This window comes from Nelusetta ayraudi, unplaced genomic scaffold, assembly GCF_046127955.1.
Source record: "Nelusetta ayraudi isolate G7.1 ecotype Tasmania unplaced genomic scaffold, CSIRO-AGI_Nayr_v1 ptg000092l, whole genome shotgun sequence".
NCBI lineage: Eukaryota > Metazoa > Chordata > Actinopteri > Tetraodontiformes > Monacanthidae > Nelusetta > Nelusetta ayraudi.
The window spans coordinates 3958635-3973444 of record NW_027466142.1 but is presented as its reverse complement, the minus strand read 5'-3'; the positions used below and the strand labels follow the sequence as shown (position 1 = coordinate 3973444).

The 14810-nt window shown below is 40.1% G+C and overlaps 1 protein-coding gene across 2 annotated transcripts in view; it reads right to left on the bottom strand.

The window, feature by feature from the left end:
- LOC142902243 (whirlin-like) overlaps positions 1–14810 on the bottom strand; it is a 43518-nt gene that overhangs the window by 19265 nt on the left and 9443 nt on the right. For both annotated transcript variants that reach the window (XM_076047138.1, XM_076047139.1), the window contains exons 2-3: positions 4153–4329; positions 2852–2977 (exon numbers count right to left, since the gene is read on the bottom strand). In XM_076047138.1, the coding sequence (XP_075903253.1) occupies positions 2852–2977; positions 4153–4329 (303 nt within the window). The remainder of the gene's footprint in view (positions 1–2851; positions 2978–4152; positions 4330–14810) is intronic.

Genomic DNA, 14810 nt, shown 5'->3' with positions numbered 1-14810 from the left:
ATCCACAAAGTGATTGCCCGGCTTTTGCAGCAGAAATCCTGTGCTAATAGGATAAAAAAAAAAGTGTCCTATTCACAGACCACACGTAAAGGCAAAAAGTGGCAGAAAACACAACGTGGTGCAGGTAGCGGCAAGACTGCGCCGGACTCGTTTGAATACATTTTAATTAATCTTCTGCATTAATTTTGTGCAACATTACACCATGTTTTATGCAGATATGCCTCAATAAAAACGGCACCCTTTCCACAAAGACTTGCTCTGTCCTCCAGACGTAGTTTGACAGACGTTAACACTGCCTGGTATAGTTTACTGGCGCAATGTTGTCACAAAAATGCCGGTATTTGTGGCTACAATCCATTTTTGTGTATCTAGCTTGAATTGTGTAAAAGTGGAAGAAAAACGGTGTATGAAAAAGGTAGCGTTAGGTGACGAACAACGGAACATCAGTCCGATCAACGGAACATCAGTGATGCAGGGTGCCCACCTGAAGACCCGAGTGCCGCTTTTACCCCTACCCCACTCATCAGTAAGTGCTGATTATCAAGGGGTTGTACGACCAAGTCCTATGAGCTGAACTATGGGGTAAAATGCTTCTCAGTAATTAAGTGATTAAGTAATTAAGTAAACAAACATATACCCATACAGTGTGCATATTAATGGAAGAAAAACATGTTTTTCAAATTTTGAGTAATGCTCCGAAGTAACTAAAATGCTTTTACATTTATAAAACCTACGTATGGAAAACTGATATATAGCTTTTTCACATCAGAGCCTTAGCAGCCACATCAGTGCTAAGTGTTATGGTGGGAGGAAAAGTGCACAACACACGAGAAGGAAATGCTTTTTTCCAGGAAATGACACGCGGCCTCTCTCTGCACCTGCTGCCCCGGCTCCGTCAGCTGGGTAACTCAAACGGATGGGCTTCCATTAGTTGGCGCCCTTCCCCCATTTCTGTTTTCCTTTCTCCCTTTCCAACATTAAATTACAATCCTCAGCGATAAACAAAGGTACGTTTCCGTCTCAGAAAAAACAAGGGAAATGTCAGTTTACATCTTTGCAAGTTTAACGTGCCTTTCAAGCTCAGCTTCTTTGCTCTGCTTCTCAGAGGTATCCCAACCGGTCTGCACGACTTAAAAACAACGACATTAAAAGAAATTCAAATTCCGAGCTTTTATTTTTATCCTCGTCAAGGACACATTCTGACGCGATTGCGGAGGCTGGATCCGTTTTTCAACCGCATTGTTTACAGGTAGGTAGCGGCTGGTGTCTGTTCCTCTCGCCTTAGGCGGGATAAAAAATAGCCCAGTTAGAGTGGCCTGCTTGTTGAAGCAGAAGACTGACCTAAAAGCATGCGGCAGAGGTTCAGCAAGGAAAATAGAGCGTGTTTTTGTCGGCCAGCCTTTTCGGGAGAGCCAGCTGTCCAACAAAGACACGGGGCAGGTAGCAATGTGGGCTCGGTAACAGGGAGCAGGTGTCAGAAGGACTCGGGTACGTCACAGTCTGTCTGCAGATGTTGCAGCAGCTGGTCACAACATGGCGCAGAGATTTCCACGTCAACAACTTATACAATGCATGACTAAGAATTGTTAGCCGTGCGCTGACTCGGCTCCCGCAAATCATGACAACCCTAATGAACACAGATTTTAACCAGCTGTGTGGACTATGCGTGGAATTTTTTTTTAAAAAAAGAGAAAGTTTCTCATCTCTGTTGCTGCACAGAATTTGGCAGCAACTGACATGCAGGTATCTGGAAGTCAAGAGCAGTGACAGGATGGCCTGTTATTATTTATTATTACAAAATAAAAACATTGTTGTTCAAGAAAAGGAAAAACAACCTCATTCAATATACTGGTAGACGCTAAATGACTTTCGTGCCTTTAAAAGACTCAATATGCACAGTGATCTTCGAAGATATGCAATATTAAAGTTGTAGTTCCTAGCTCTGACACCCTTTGTTATTTATTCTTGTCCGTTTCAGGGAAGAGCTCTTGAGTGATTTTTCTGTGAACCAGAGATGATAAATGAACTGGTTAATGAAGGGGTCAGATGGCCAGACAGACTTGCAATATTAGAGCAGAGATTCAATGCACCGCTCGCAATTTGGCAGTACATTTTAAACTAATGATGGAGGGATCTTGGAATTGGTAGTAGTATATAAACACCAATGCACTGATGAACCGGAGCACACAGACATTTACTGACTTAGTGTATGGGCTTATATTTAAGACATACTTTGCAATGTTTGTTCAAGCAGATGTAGAGTGACAGTACAATGGGAAGTAAGAGACCAGAGAGGAACATGCAGCAAAGAGCATTTACTTTCTTTCTAGAACTAAACCGAGCTACTGTGAGCAGAGCGCAACATCTCACAACTAAAGTCGTTCAGGTTAGAGGAGTTTAGAGAAAAGACGTAGGATATTTCTAGCTGCAACTGGTTTGGATGTACACACTACAATCATTTAGACCCTTGACATATTTAGACACTTGATCGCGTACTGTAGGGATAATAACAAAGCAAATAATCATCTCCATCATTACACGTGTTAAGTACAAAAGCATACTACAGCCATGCAATTTTGATATTGCTCTCATAATACTTATTATTGCTTATATTATTTGTAAATGTTGTAAGTACCCTTATTTTATAACCTATTGTATAAAATTATAAAAAAATAAAAAAATAAATAAAAACATTATTTTATATTATGAACAACTTTATTATAAGTTATTTTTTAATCACTGTAGTTACAATCTTGCAACACATGACAGCAGAAAATTCCCCGAAACTTAAAAATGTGCAACATTTCACAACCGTAAATCACAGTGCTTTGAGGACCATCCAGTTGCCTACCTTAAGGTCACCAGCATCTGCTGCAGATCCAGGGTCCACTCCGGTGATGTAGATCCCTAGGCCATAATCTGCCCCACCTCTGATCATGAGGCCTAGTGAGCGACCATCGTCCATATTCAAGTTCACCTGAAGAGATGACATTCAATGGGGGGTTTGCTTTGTACGTTAATTTTCAATCATGCTATTAATAGGATTGGTGGAAAAAGCTAAAACATTCAAACTGCTTTGAGTTTGAATGACAGCAACAATGACGTTATTGAATAATACTGATGTCAATATTACTGCATTTTAGAGCCCACAATTAAAGATATGTCTTTATTTGGAGATTGCAGGATAAATCTTACAAACTATTAAGAGCAACATGGGTACACTTTACTACATAAGGTATTGGACTATGACATATTTCATTATTACGTCACTAATTTTTTATTTTCTGTCAAGGAATTGCGTTAAATGATTGTATTTTTAATTCCTTGATGATAATTACTCAATTCATTAAACTATTGCATTAAAAGCTCTTCAAGGCAAAAAGAAAAATACACATTGGAACATATGAACCAGCCCAGCCGACCTTCATCACCGTCTGGCCGTTTTTAATGATCTGTTCACATTTGCTATAATTCAAATGCAGCATACGACTCTGTAATTCTCAATAAGAGTAAGATATATATGGTCCATGTATAAGAAGCCCGCAAATCATGGGTACACCAGGCAAATAAGGCAATTTGACCTCTGCGAATGTAAAAGCTTCCCGGGCTTCTGTCCAGGAGGCACACTTGTCCTGTTTTAATTAGGTTCCCTCCAGGTCATTGCAGCCTATCTAAATAAGAAGCAGAAGCAGCCTCCTTTCGTGTGTGGTGACGACCCACTTCGACCAAGAACTGCTTGCTATGGCCCACAACACAACACGAATAAAGCCGTCTTCTCCGTTTGATGTCACACAATACATCCTGTTCTTTTAATTGTCATTCATTCCTCACACACACAGCCAGAAACACTTCAGGGTTTTGGTCACCATCACACATCAAATCTTCTGTAAATGCATTATGAGCGGCGCAACCTCCTATACCAGCCTGATACCCATCAAATAGGAGGGTCCAGTTTTGGGTGTCAGATCCCACTTTGTTCTGAATCAAGCCAACTATATTTAGCTGCTGACAATTTTTCAAGGGAAGAAGAATGGGGAATCAAATAGCACGTCTTGTTTGTTTGAAATTTTACTCACTAGCAGATCATAGACTAATAATAATGATAACAATAATAATAATAATAATTTTAGAAAATTGAAAACAGATTCTTACCATCCTCACATCTGCACCACCCTCCTTCCTCTGGTTGGCGTCCTGCTCGTCCGGCGGAGGGGAGACGCTCCGACCCAGAGGGTCCACCCAGCTGTAAACATGGTTGGTGATGCAGCCACTTGGTAGCCGACCCAAGGAGCAGACCGACATCGCCAGTGTCTTGCATCCCTTCAGCACCTGCATCAACAAAAAGAGATTTAGAAGAAGGATTACCTAAAAGAGAAATTTGTCATCTACCTCGTGAATGATTGGAATGACGGGTCAAAAATGAACTAAAAAACCGAAACACTTTGTAGTAAACCTGGAGCACTGAAACAAGACATGGACCCACAACCCATTTCAAAGGACACAATGTGCTCCTTTCTTTTCATTATGTGTTATTTTTATTTTTCAAAATGCCACCATGCGTCATTAAGTACACACATTGTGCTGAACCTTAGCTTGTGGAATCATTAATGCCTCCATGATTTCTGCTCAAGTGATCTCTCACAACCCTTCCAGCTCTGCAGTCCTTTCCACTGACACTCCAATGTCTGTCGTCATATCAGTTGGTTGCTTTATAAGTGAGAAACAGAATTAGCAAAGGCATCGAGGCCACCGTCTATTGCTGCTACCCTGAGACGCCACTGCTGAGACAACAAAGACTTCAGGAAATGGAGAGAACTGCGATCAAAGACAGGTTTTATTTAGAAAATGTTTTGTTGCCGTTTTTCTATGAAACAGGTGTAGTTTCCTATTATCATTTGTCGTAGTGTCATGACACATTCATAAACATTTGATATCTGGAACCTGAACAAGCAAACAAACAACAATAGGTTTTACTTGAAGGACTGCTCGCCTCATTGTATGATCGCGGTTGCTATAGTAACAGCTTGCCTTAATGAGGAAACAGCCATTTACAATGTATACCCTTGCTGTAATGTCATTTGGTGAAAATATTGTATTAAAGTGAAGGTTAAAACACAATCAGAGCACAACTGTCTACATAGAGGCAACTGCATTTTAATTTGTGTGAATTTAACAAATCAAGATGAATGTTTGACTCTCATTCAGAATAAAGAAATTGAAGTGAGTGACGTAATTTTTCAAATGTTTGTCTCTGATGTCACATTATGTAGTAACAGATGAGCATGGGTTGTATTGCATTTCACAAAGAAAGGAGCAGAAAATTCATGCCTGTAAGAAACTGACTTAAAAATGTGTTAGTCTAAGAGAGCAAAATAGACCCTACTGTAAAATGTGTTATATTTTGTCTAATTTCAATTTTTTTTTAAAATTGACGGGAAGTTGAGAGCGCGGCCACAGTTGAGTAACCAAGGACAGAGGTCAGGAATTGGGGCTCAGGCTGCACCCACAGTCCACCTTCCAGTTTCAAAATGAACCAGAAATTCAAGACGGTGTTGACAGCTATTTGCAAAGCAATTGATGACTCCGTCGATCTTTAAATGCAGCCAGTGGTTTTTACCAACATCCGACCATCAGATGCGAAGCATGGAGTTCCACATTCACAGTCACTGCCCTGTTTCCTCATGATAACAGAAACACTTTCAGCAAAAATGCATTGCGTTTTCCCATTTCCTGTATGAAAAAAAAACCAAAAAACAATTTACAATCATGAGAAAATTCTTGCAGTTGTCACAATTGGTTCCCATCACCCCCATTTTTTGAGTCCAGCCGCAATTGCCGGGACCTTATCTCACGTCAGCAAGCCAAAAACTGGTCGCAGCAGCTCATAACTTCAGGGACCAGAGGAGAACTGGGTTATTAATGTTTCTCGCTTGTCCACCACATCCAATCTAATTAGAGAGGCGGGGCCATTTTATGTGGAAAAATTGTGCCGTTCACCGGCCCAGCAATTTGGTGATGCAAGCTTTATGGATGGCTGTCCCCTATTGACTGATGTTTAAGTGTGTGCCTCAGCGCTGCGACTGCGATACGGCTCGGCAGCGGTGCCACGGTTATAAATCAGCGCTCACTGAGAATCTTTATCAGCGCCAAGAGCGGCAGACCTCTCAGAGGACTGTGCTGAGTCAAGCAGCCCAGCCGCTCTGTTGCACGCCTCTATTTATAAAACGGCGATATACGTACACATGTGCACAATCGTCGGATCGCCGTTTACCGCAATGCATTGATGCACACCTCTATACAGTTACCTCAGCTTCCACCCACACCAGCATCGGTTAAAAGCTCTTGGGGCAGATATCCAGTTAAACTCCTAAACTAGCCTACGCTTCGTCGACAGCTCTGACAGGCCAGTCTCATGTTTCCCTCCCGGCAGGCCAGCAGAGCCCTTACCCACCAAGTGAAGAAGCGCGTTCTGAATACAGCCAGTGATCAATGGCTGCTGAATTTGAATTCACATTGTAAATCTCACTGGCTTTCACTGCTAGAGTTAAAGGATATTCACACGATTTAGTTAAAATATGCACTATTGCATATTATTGATCACATACATATAATTATGTGAGATTATAATCCTGTAATTCAGTTATTTGATTTAGATAGAAAATCTAAAAAAACAAAAAACAAAAAATGAGTGAGTAAATTAATTATTCATTCAATTTTTCTGGAAAAAAAAAACATCAACAAGAAATGTATATAGTACATTGACACATTGTTCTTATAAATGATTCTTCTTACTGTGTCATTCTGCTTCAGCAATGAATCTCCTTTGCTTGTTGTCATGTGTAACGTTCTGATATAAATTGCACCTAAAATATTTTCTGAATGTCTGCGCTGTCAGGCCCTTCAGTCTGTCACTCGTTAGGAGGCACTGAAAAGCAACACTATCACATCTATCTTGCGTTTCAAGGTGACCCTCCGACCTGCTAATTGAAACTGAGGTCCGTGCAATTTAGCCTGTCCTTTGGCTCATGCATGAAGGAGGTGTGGTGGTGTCAAGGCAGAACCAGAATTATGAAAAAAAAAAAAAAAAAAGAAGAGATAAACGAAAAAAGATCAATGTAAATCTTAATGAAGACTTCAAAACAGAAAGAAAAAAAAATTCAAACTATGTTCAATTCAATGCCCTATAAAGTCAGGATATTTAGATGGTGCATTGAGCTTCTTTTTTTTTGCTCCACAACCTTCACAAATCGTAGGAAGCAGCCGCCCTTATTGCAGGCAAACATGCCATTTCATTAAAAAAATGCAAATAGCATGAAACATACTCCAAAATGAGTGTCGACTGAAAGAGCTCGACATGCTAGCATGAGCATGCTAATGTTATGCTTATTGACACAAGAATTGAGAGCAATGTTTTTTGAACAGTTAACTGTACTGAATATAGAGCTGAGTTGAATGAACATTTTGTGTCCATTGTCCGTCTCTCTGGCCGATTTCATATCAAATCTAATTGCTGGTTTGAAAGGATGAACCAGAGGATGAAGACTAAGGTCTGTATGGCAGCCTGGAAGCCTGCTACCTGCTCCCAGCAACTGATGTGTGTGGAATACCCTCACAACACCAACTGGACTCAACCGTTCGTGTGTACTTATGGCTTCCAGGGGGGCTCGTCCAAGCCTTCATGTGTTGTTACCGTCAAACAGGTCCTTCCTGAGGTCCTCCAGCTGTTGCACCTCATAATGTTATGATCTTTAAACAAAATTCTGCCAGTTGCTACACAACTGGAACACATCTCACTTTCTCACTCTCACCGTTTGGGTTTTATGATTAGAATAAATTACTTATTTTTGTTGTGAACAATTTAAAGGACATATTTGCACAGGTGTACCAATATGCACACTTCAAAAATATGTAAAGGGGTATTTCAAAATTTGGCTGAGAAGATTTTTTTTCCCCATACCTCAGTCTTGAACATAACAACTGAGGTGCTGCTATCCGCAGATGACTTACAGACTCATGAGTGAATTTTTCCTTCATTCAGTCCTATTTTAAGGGATCCTTGTGTGTGTATATACATCTATCTATCTATACGTGTATATACAGTATACATACACATACATATATATGTATATATGTATATACACATATATATATAAATACATACACATATGTAAACACATAGTTGATTCCCTTCACTATCAGACTGGCTCTGGTCGCAATGCTGCAAGTCTCAAAAAGTAGAGCCACACCTATTCCTGTTAGCAGCATTGCCTGTATGTTTGTGATCTATTTTTCATACTGCTCTGTGAAGGACATGTCAAGAAGTTAACCTTAGATCATAGATTTTACAATTGATCTTTTGACAGATTTTGTCAGCCGACACAAGCCAAGGCATTAAGTGGACAGAATTATCTTCAGCAAATGATTTGCTCTAGATTCAACGTGGCAAGAGGAGGTGAGAAAAAGCAGTCCGGTGCTGCTGTCCTCTGATATTAACTGACTCAGCAAAAGAGCTGCTGGCATTGTCTTAACAATGCCTCTCACTGCAGTCCCTGCACTCTTTTCAGCCTCTCCAATCCAAAAGAAACGCTTGCACTTCCATCAGATATTTGGCACACTCAATATCCTTGACCAGGAGACACCACAGTCTGTCAAGTATGACTCAAATGCAGAACACAAATACAAAATCTATGAATGTTCATAGCTAAAAAGACACATGCAAGTTGTAGTAGTGTAGTTGGCATGTTGGTACCATCCTTTACCAAGCCTGTGTTGGCAAGTGACATAGGTAGATTTGATTTTGACAAATAAAGAATATCTAATTAGGTATCATCTATTATCTGAAACTGTGAATATGTGTGAGAGCAAAACCAACAGGCCTTTGGCCACGTCCACCAATGCTGCTTATGCCGTCCTCCTTGTGGTGTAGCAACCACAATTTGACGGCTAGCAAAACTCCATTCACAAAGACTTGAGAGTCAGGACATAGCATTTAAGCTCCTTTAATGCAGGCTCTAGTTGCATGAAGATATGAGCATCTAGTGAAACTGCAATGACAAAATACAATACAATCTCTACAATAAACCATATAAAGGGCAAGCATTCAAGTGCACAAGCATTGTTATTTATGCATTTCAATCACAAATTCTCATAATTAATTCGAGAGTTAACCCATCAAATGCCAATAAACAACACAGCAAATCGTCTCCCCTCCAAATGCTAATCATCAAAACAGTCAGCTTGTTTCAAATAATACGGTTCCAAATCAGTACTCTTAATGTTTACAAAAATTGACCATGAATGGATGTAAACTTACAGACAACGCTTTCCAAGACACAAACAGCAGAACAGTGGCAAACAAACTTTCTGCAACCATGTGTGGCTCTGACAAACTGAAGCCTGAGGCCCACAGGTGCTTTCCCCCCTCCCACTCCCACCACTTCCTGCTTCAGAAGGATGTGCAATACCGCCAAATTACCAAGAGGGCGCTAACAATCAAATGCCTGGAGAGCAGAACACTGCTTGCTATCAATTTTACTGATGGACGAGTATAGCAAGATGGCATAGTGAGTTCACTTTGCACAAAAATAATTTTCAAGCAAACATCTCAGAAGAGAGCTTAAGCTTGTTTTTTTGTTTTTAATCTAGGAAGCATTGCTTCCTTCAGCTTGTTTTGGGTCATTGCCAAGGAGCACAGCAAGAAGAAAAATTTGTCTCTTTCATAAACCTGTTTTGCATCCATTATGTTATTTGTATTGATTAAACAGTGTTGTTGTAGGCTCTGCTTAGACAGGTAAACCCTGCCTCCAGCCCCTGGCTCTACCTTGGGGGCAAAGAGGCAGCTGTTCTTTCTCAGGGTAGGTAGGTGGATGCGTCGGGTGGAGTTGTCAATATTTGTCTTTACAATTCAATGCAGGATTTGTGAACAGCTAAAATCCAGCATGCCCTAGTACATTTCAGGGTCTGATATTTTCTGGGAAAATCTGAAAAAATAAGATTTTAACCACCTACAAATTTTTTTTGTTTTATTGATTACTGTAAAAACGCCAAACGTCTGATTGCTAAAAAAAAAAAAAAAACTACTACCAGACTGTTTAAAATGTTTCTCTTATTCATCATTAACACTCGTGGCCCTTTGGCTATGACAAGACTCCTTGGTCTTAACTTAGGTGGCTTAGAATCCAATAGAATCCAGTAGGGAGGTGCAGAAAAGTCTGGAAAAGGACAAATAAAGAATGTCTTTAGCAATAAGACTTTACAATTTAGGAAAGCAGTAACAGTGCTATTGTTGAAATTGCTGAGTTGACGCGAGACTCATCCATTTTATGCTATAGAACATTATCAAAAAATATATGAATACAACGACAAACACTAGGCAGTTTTGTACAATCAGACCCTGTCTAACCCTAACCCTAACCCTAACCCTAACCCATTAAAACAGAACATGACAATGTCTTAATTTTAGGCAGCACACCTCACTGTGTGTGCGATGCTCTCTAGCTGTTCAGTAGGATATTTTTGGACACTTTTCTGTTAGAAACGGGGCCTGAGCTACACCTGTGTCCTGACTTTAAAAGTGATGGATGAAACCTTGTCACGCAGTTCCCTCAGATCTGTCTCCATTACGGTGCCACAACAGCTTTCTGATGGGACAAAAAAAAAAAAGGCTCCTCTCCATTTTGTGTGACAGCTCAGTTAGTCACAGTTGTAAAGGAATGAGCAGCAGTGATGGAGAGCTGCTGTGAGCTACAGTCTCCAAGAGGAAGCAATCAGTGATCAGCTTAACTGTTGGCTTTGTCGTCTGGGAGTGGAGGGTAAAACATTGAAGCAATAACTCTCCCTTGTGTGACAGTTCCCATCATCGGTATGTCTGAATACCACTCAGATAGTGATCCTGTGTCAAAGATAGTGAGGCGGTCATATACAAATATGAAATACTCCAAATACAAGAAATGCAAGAAATGTCAGACTTTGTCTGTTCTGTCCGTTATCGTACCGTTCTCATTCATCATAGACTTTTGACACAGTGGCCTTCAAGTGACTGTGGGAAGGATTTTACACTGTGGTACTTTGTTGCATTGAATTCAAGGAAAACTGAGTGTGAAAGTAAAGAATCTGGGGATGTCCAGCACGTGTGTTTGCTAGTCCCACTGGCAGTGAGATGCATCAATAAGTTGTCTGGCAAATAGCTGACCTTCACAGAATCAAGTATTGGTGTTGGGACCTTTTAAATGTCTCTCCTTTTGTTTCAATTTATACCATCGCTTATCTTCTGATTCGCCAAGACAACTGAGCTAATATTTGCAAAGTGTGTTTAAACCATTGACTGTAGACCGTTGAGGGGCACAAAACATGGAAGATTCTTTGGCCCCAGCAGTCATGGGAGGCCCCGGAGGATAATGCTCTTATTATACACCACGAATGGGATCCAACGGCCCTGTTTGCACTTGGTCACTTGCAACTGTTTATGGGGATCGGATTGCAAAGAACGCATCTCGAAGCATCTGTTCGCACTTAGCATTAACATGCGTCTCGAGCGTGCCACTTGTGTCACTTGTGATCACATTAGTTGTTTTTTTAACCATTGGGGGCAGTAAAGCGCAAAACCATGGCTAGCTTTCCCTGAAAACGAATAAGAATCAACTTCCTGTCTGTGGACTATAGCAAGACAATTCTCACTGTTTCAGGCAACCCAAAAGTGGATCAACACTATGTATAGTCACTCGTTTTAATTCTACTGTAATTCTAATGTACTTGTATTATCGGAAGTCGTGGACAAAGACGGGGTTGATGCTCCAGAAGTGCCAAAATTAAATAAATAAATACATCATGAAATGAGTATTTAAATGTGTCATTAATTAATTAAAATTTTAATTAAATACAAAAATGTGTAATTATTTCATTAATACCAATTCATTTTATGAAAAAAAAATATATATAATTATTTCACTATTTAATTAATTATTTCATGGTCCAGTGTTGCAGTGCTTCATGAATTTATTTTATCCGTCAAACTCGCTCATCAAAGTCGGTGGGCGGTGGGACTACATTCAAGTTAGCCCCACCCACCGATTTTGATGGGCGGGTTTGACAGATATACATATATATATATATATATATATATTTTTTTTTTTTTTTTTTTTTTACATAAGATGAATTGGTATTTTAATGAATTAATGACACATTTAAATAATTAATTAAGGGCATATTTATTTATTTAATTTTGGCACTTTTAGTCCTCCATATAGGCAGTACTGGAAGTGAGCAATGATTAGAGAGTGACTGCAGCCTGTGTCCAACGGCCACCTGGCCTTGACTAAACTGTAGCCATCAGACCACTGTTTCTTGTTTGTTTTTTACAGTGTCAATCTTTGTGTCATCCATGACGTTACACGGTGCTGCAAATTCAAATTTAGCCTCCCACTTTAAATGCCCAATTATGAGCCAGATGATATTCCAAAATATCCAGTGGTTATTAATAAAAAAAGGCTGACCCAAATAAAGTAGATGAAGCAATGGACTGCAACTAGAGCTGCACGAACAAATGACAGACACGAAGTGCTGCTTGATAAAGAATATCTCCGCAGGCAGCGCCATTGACTTTATTCAGCGTTGTATCACAACAGTGAATTAGAGGGTGAAGCAAGAGTAGCTGCTTTCTATTCTGAATCCAAATTTTCTGCAGGCTCAGGGCCATTCATGGCCAGATAGAGCCAAAGATCAGCTCCATAACCAGCAGAGATGAATGACACTCAAGTGTTATTTGGGCTATTTATGCATCCCTGCAGTGCTTGAACGGATGTGGAGTGGAAGAAAGAAGAGCTCTTAGCAAATCTCGCGTGGGGCAGGACGGGTGGGTGGATGGAACTAGTGCTCTGTCAAAAAAAGGTGGTGGATAGGTTTATTTATATGCTCGACAAGAAGTGATGCACCGGACAAGTGGCCAGTGCAGACGTCAATGCTGGTCACTCTGTCTGCATGGGCCTCTCAGAGGGCCCTTCAGTGTGACTGAATTGATGCTTCAATGCTTTAGCTGCTGGCAGCAATATCACTGAAGTCCCAGCCAGTTAATTCTCTGCTCAGTCTGGAAATAAATGCATGATGGATAATGATGACATTTGCCTGGCAGAAAAAAACTGCTGTAGTACTGTTTCTGACTAATGTTGCATGTAATAACTTATTAGTAACCTAGTTTTTGTTTTTAATCTGGCATCAATTGGGTTTCTCTTTGATTGTGCAAGTTGCCTTTGCTTTTACTTCAATTAGCACTTTATAAAAAAGCAGATTGATTGATTGATATGGCGGTTCAATCAAGTGCAGACAGGTTGTGAAAATTGTCTTTTAATTATGTTCCAACAAATCAGGTGATTTACCAAAGGTTGACAAGTAATATTAAGTGACCCTTAGGATAATAAAAGAAGACAATATTAATTCATTAATTAAATTATTTAAAAATAACATTTTACGTGACCTTATCTTGTGGGCAATTGTGTGACCCCCACTCCACAACCCAGTGTTGATTGCCTTGACTGGTGACCAGACATTTCATTGGAAACAAAACTGTATGGCCATCAGGTCCATTTAAGTCATCTGTTTCAAATAAAGCGTTATTAACATGTTAACCCAAGTAAAGTCATGTCAGGACAAACCATGTAAAGAAAGTGCTTAAACAGTTTGAATTATATAACCAATAGCTACCAACTGTTTCACACTATACTGAAACAATGTGTTGTTTCTAGTGCAAATCTCTCATCCTCCCTCTCTTCAAATCATCAAAGTACTTGTGACTCATGTGGGAATAGGATGCATTGTACAGCAGCGACCCATTAAGTATGTAAAATGTCCGTGTGTGTGTGTGTGTGTGGGGCTGGGGGAGGGCGGCGGGGGGGGTCGAGTAAGTGCGCGCGTGTGTGCAGAGGAGCAGACAATTATAATGAAAGAGAGCAGACAGAAACACGTGCTCCGACAGCTGAGAGCTATATGCTGTTCAACTGTAATGATGTACTGTACCTCTACTGGGATGTTTACGGTCTCATAACAGTAAGAATATGGATGCAACGGTACCTGATACCGCTTTAATGCATATAATGCCACACTGGGAAGAATTGGGAATTGGAAAAATGTTAGCGAGAGTGACAAAGACTTTGATCTCCATGCAGATTACATAAGAGAACACTCGAGGGCACAGAGACAAGCTGGAACACACACACACACACGCACACACACACACGTACTGTATATATATATGTGTGTGTCTCTAAAATGTGTAACTGAGCATGTCATTTTTAATTGCTGGTGCTCACAACGTCGTGTCGTGCTTAAACACTGAGTTTGCACTGGACATTTGCTTTAATTTGTACACGTCATCATGATTCACATGTGTTTTCAATTGTCCATATGTTGTCTTTCCAATGCTAGGATCCTTGTACTTTGGAGCTCTATGTGTCGATTGCAGACAGTTCACGACATCTTTTTCATTTTGTGTACGTTAAAGGGCAAATGTGTAATATTTGGAGATTTTGAGAAGAAACTGCGACATCAAGTGGTGACATTTTAGTTTGCAGCGCTCTTTTTCAAAGTTCTGATTTGAAGGTTTATTAGTCTTTGCACTGAGGGATTAAACAGCATCCTTTGTGTACAATAATTCGCAAGCAGCATGCCTACAACCTTAGAAAGTAGGTTTACACCATGACATTATTTTAACGTTGTCTGCCTTACATCCCAAGATAAGCGGTTAAATAATGCCACATTCTACATTCCAGCCCTTGAAAATAGTTCTCAACAACTGAGAAGTTCAATGATTCTTGACATTA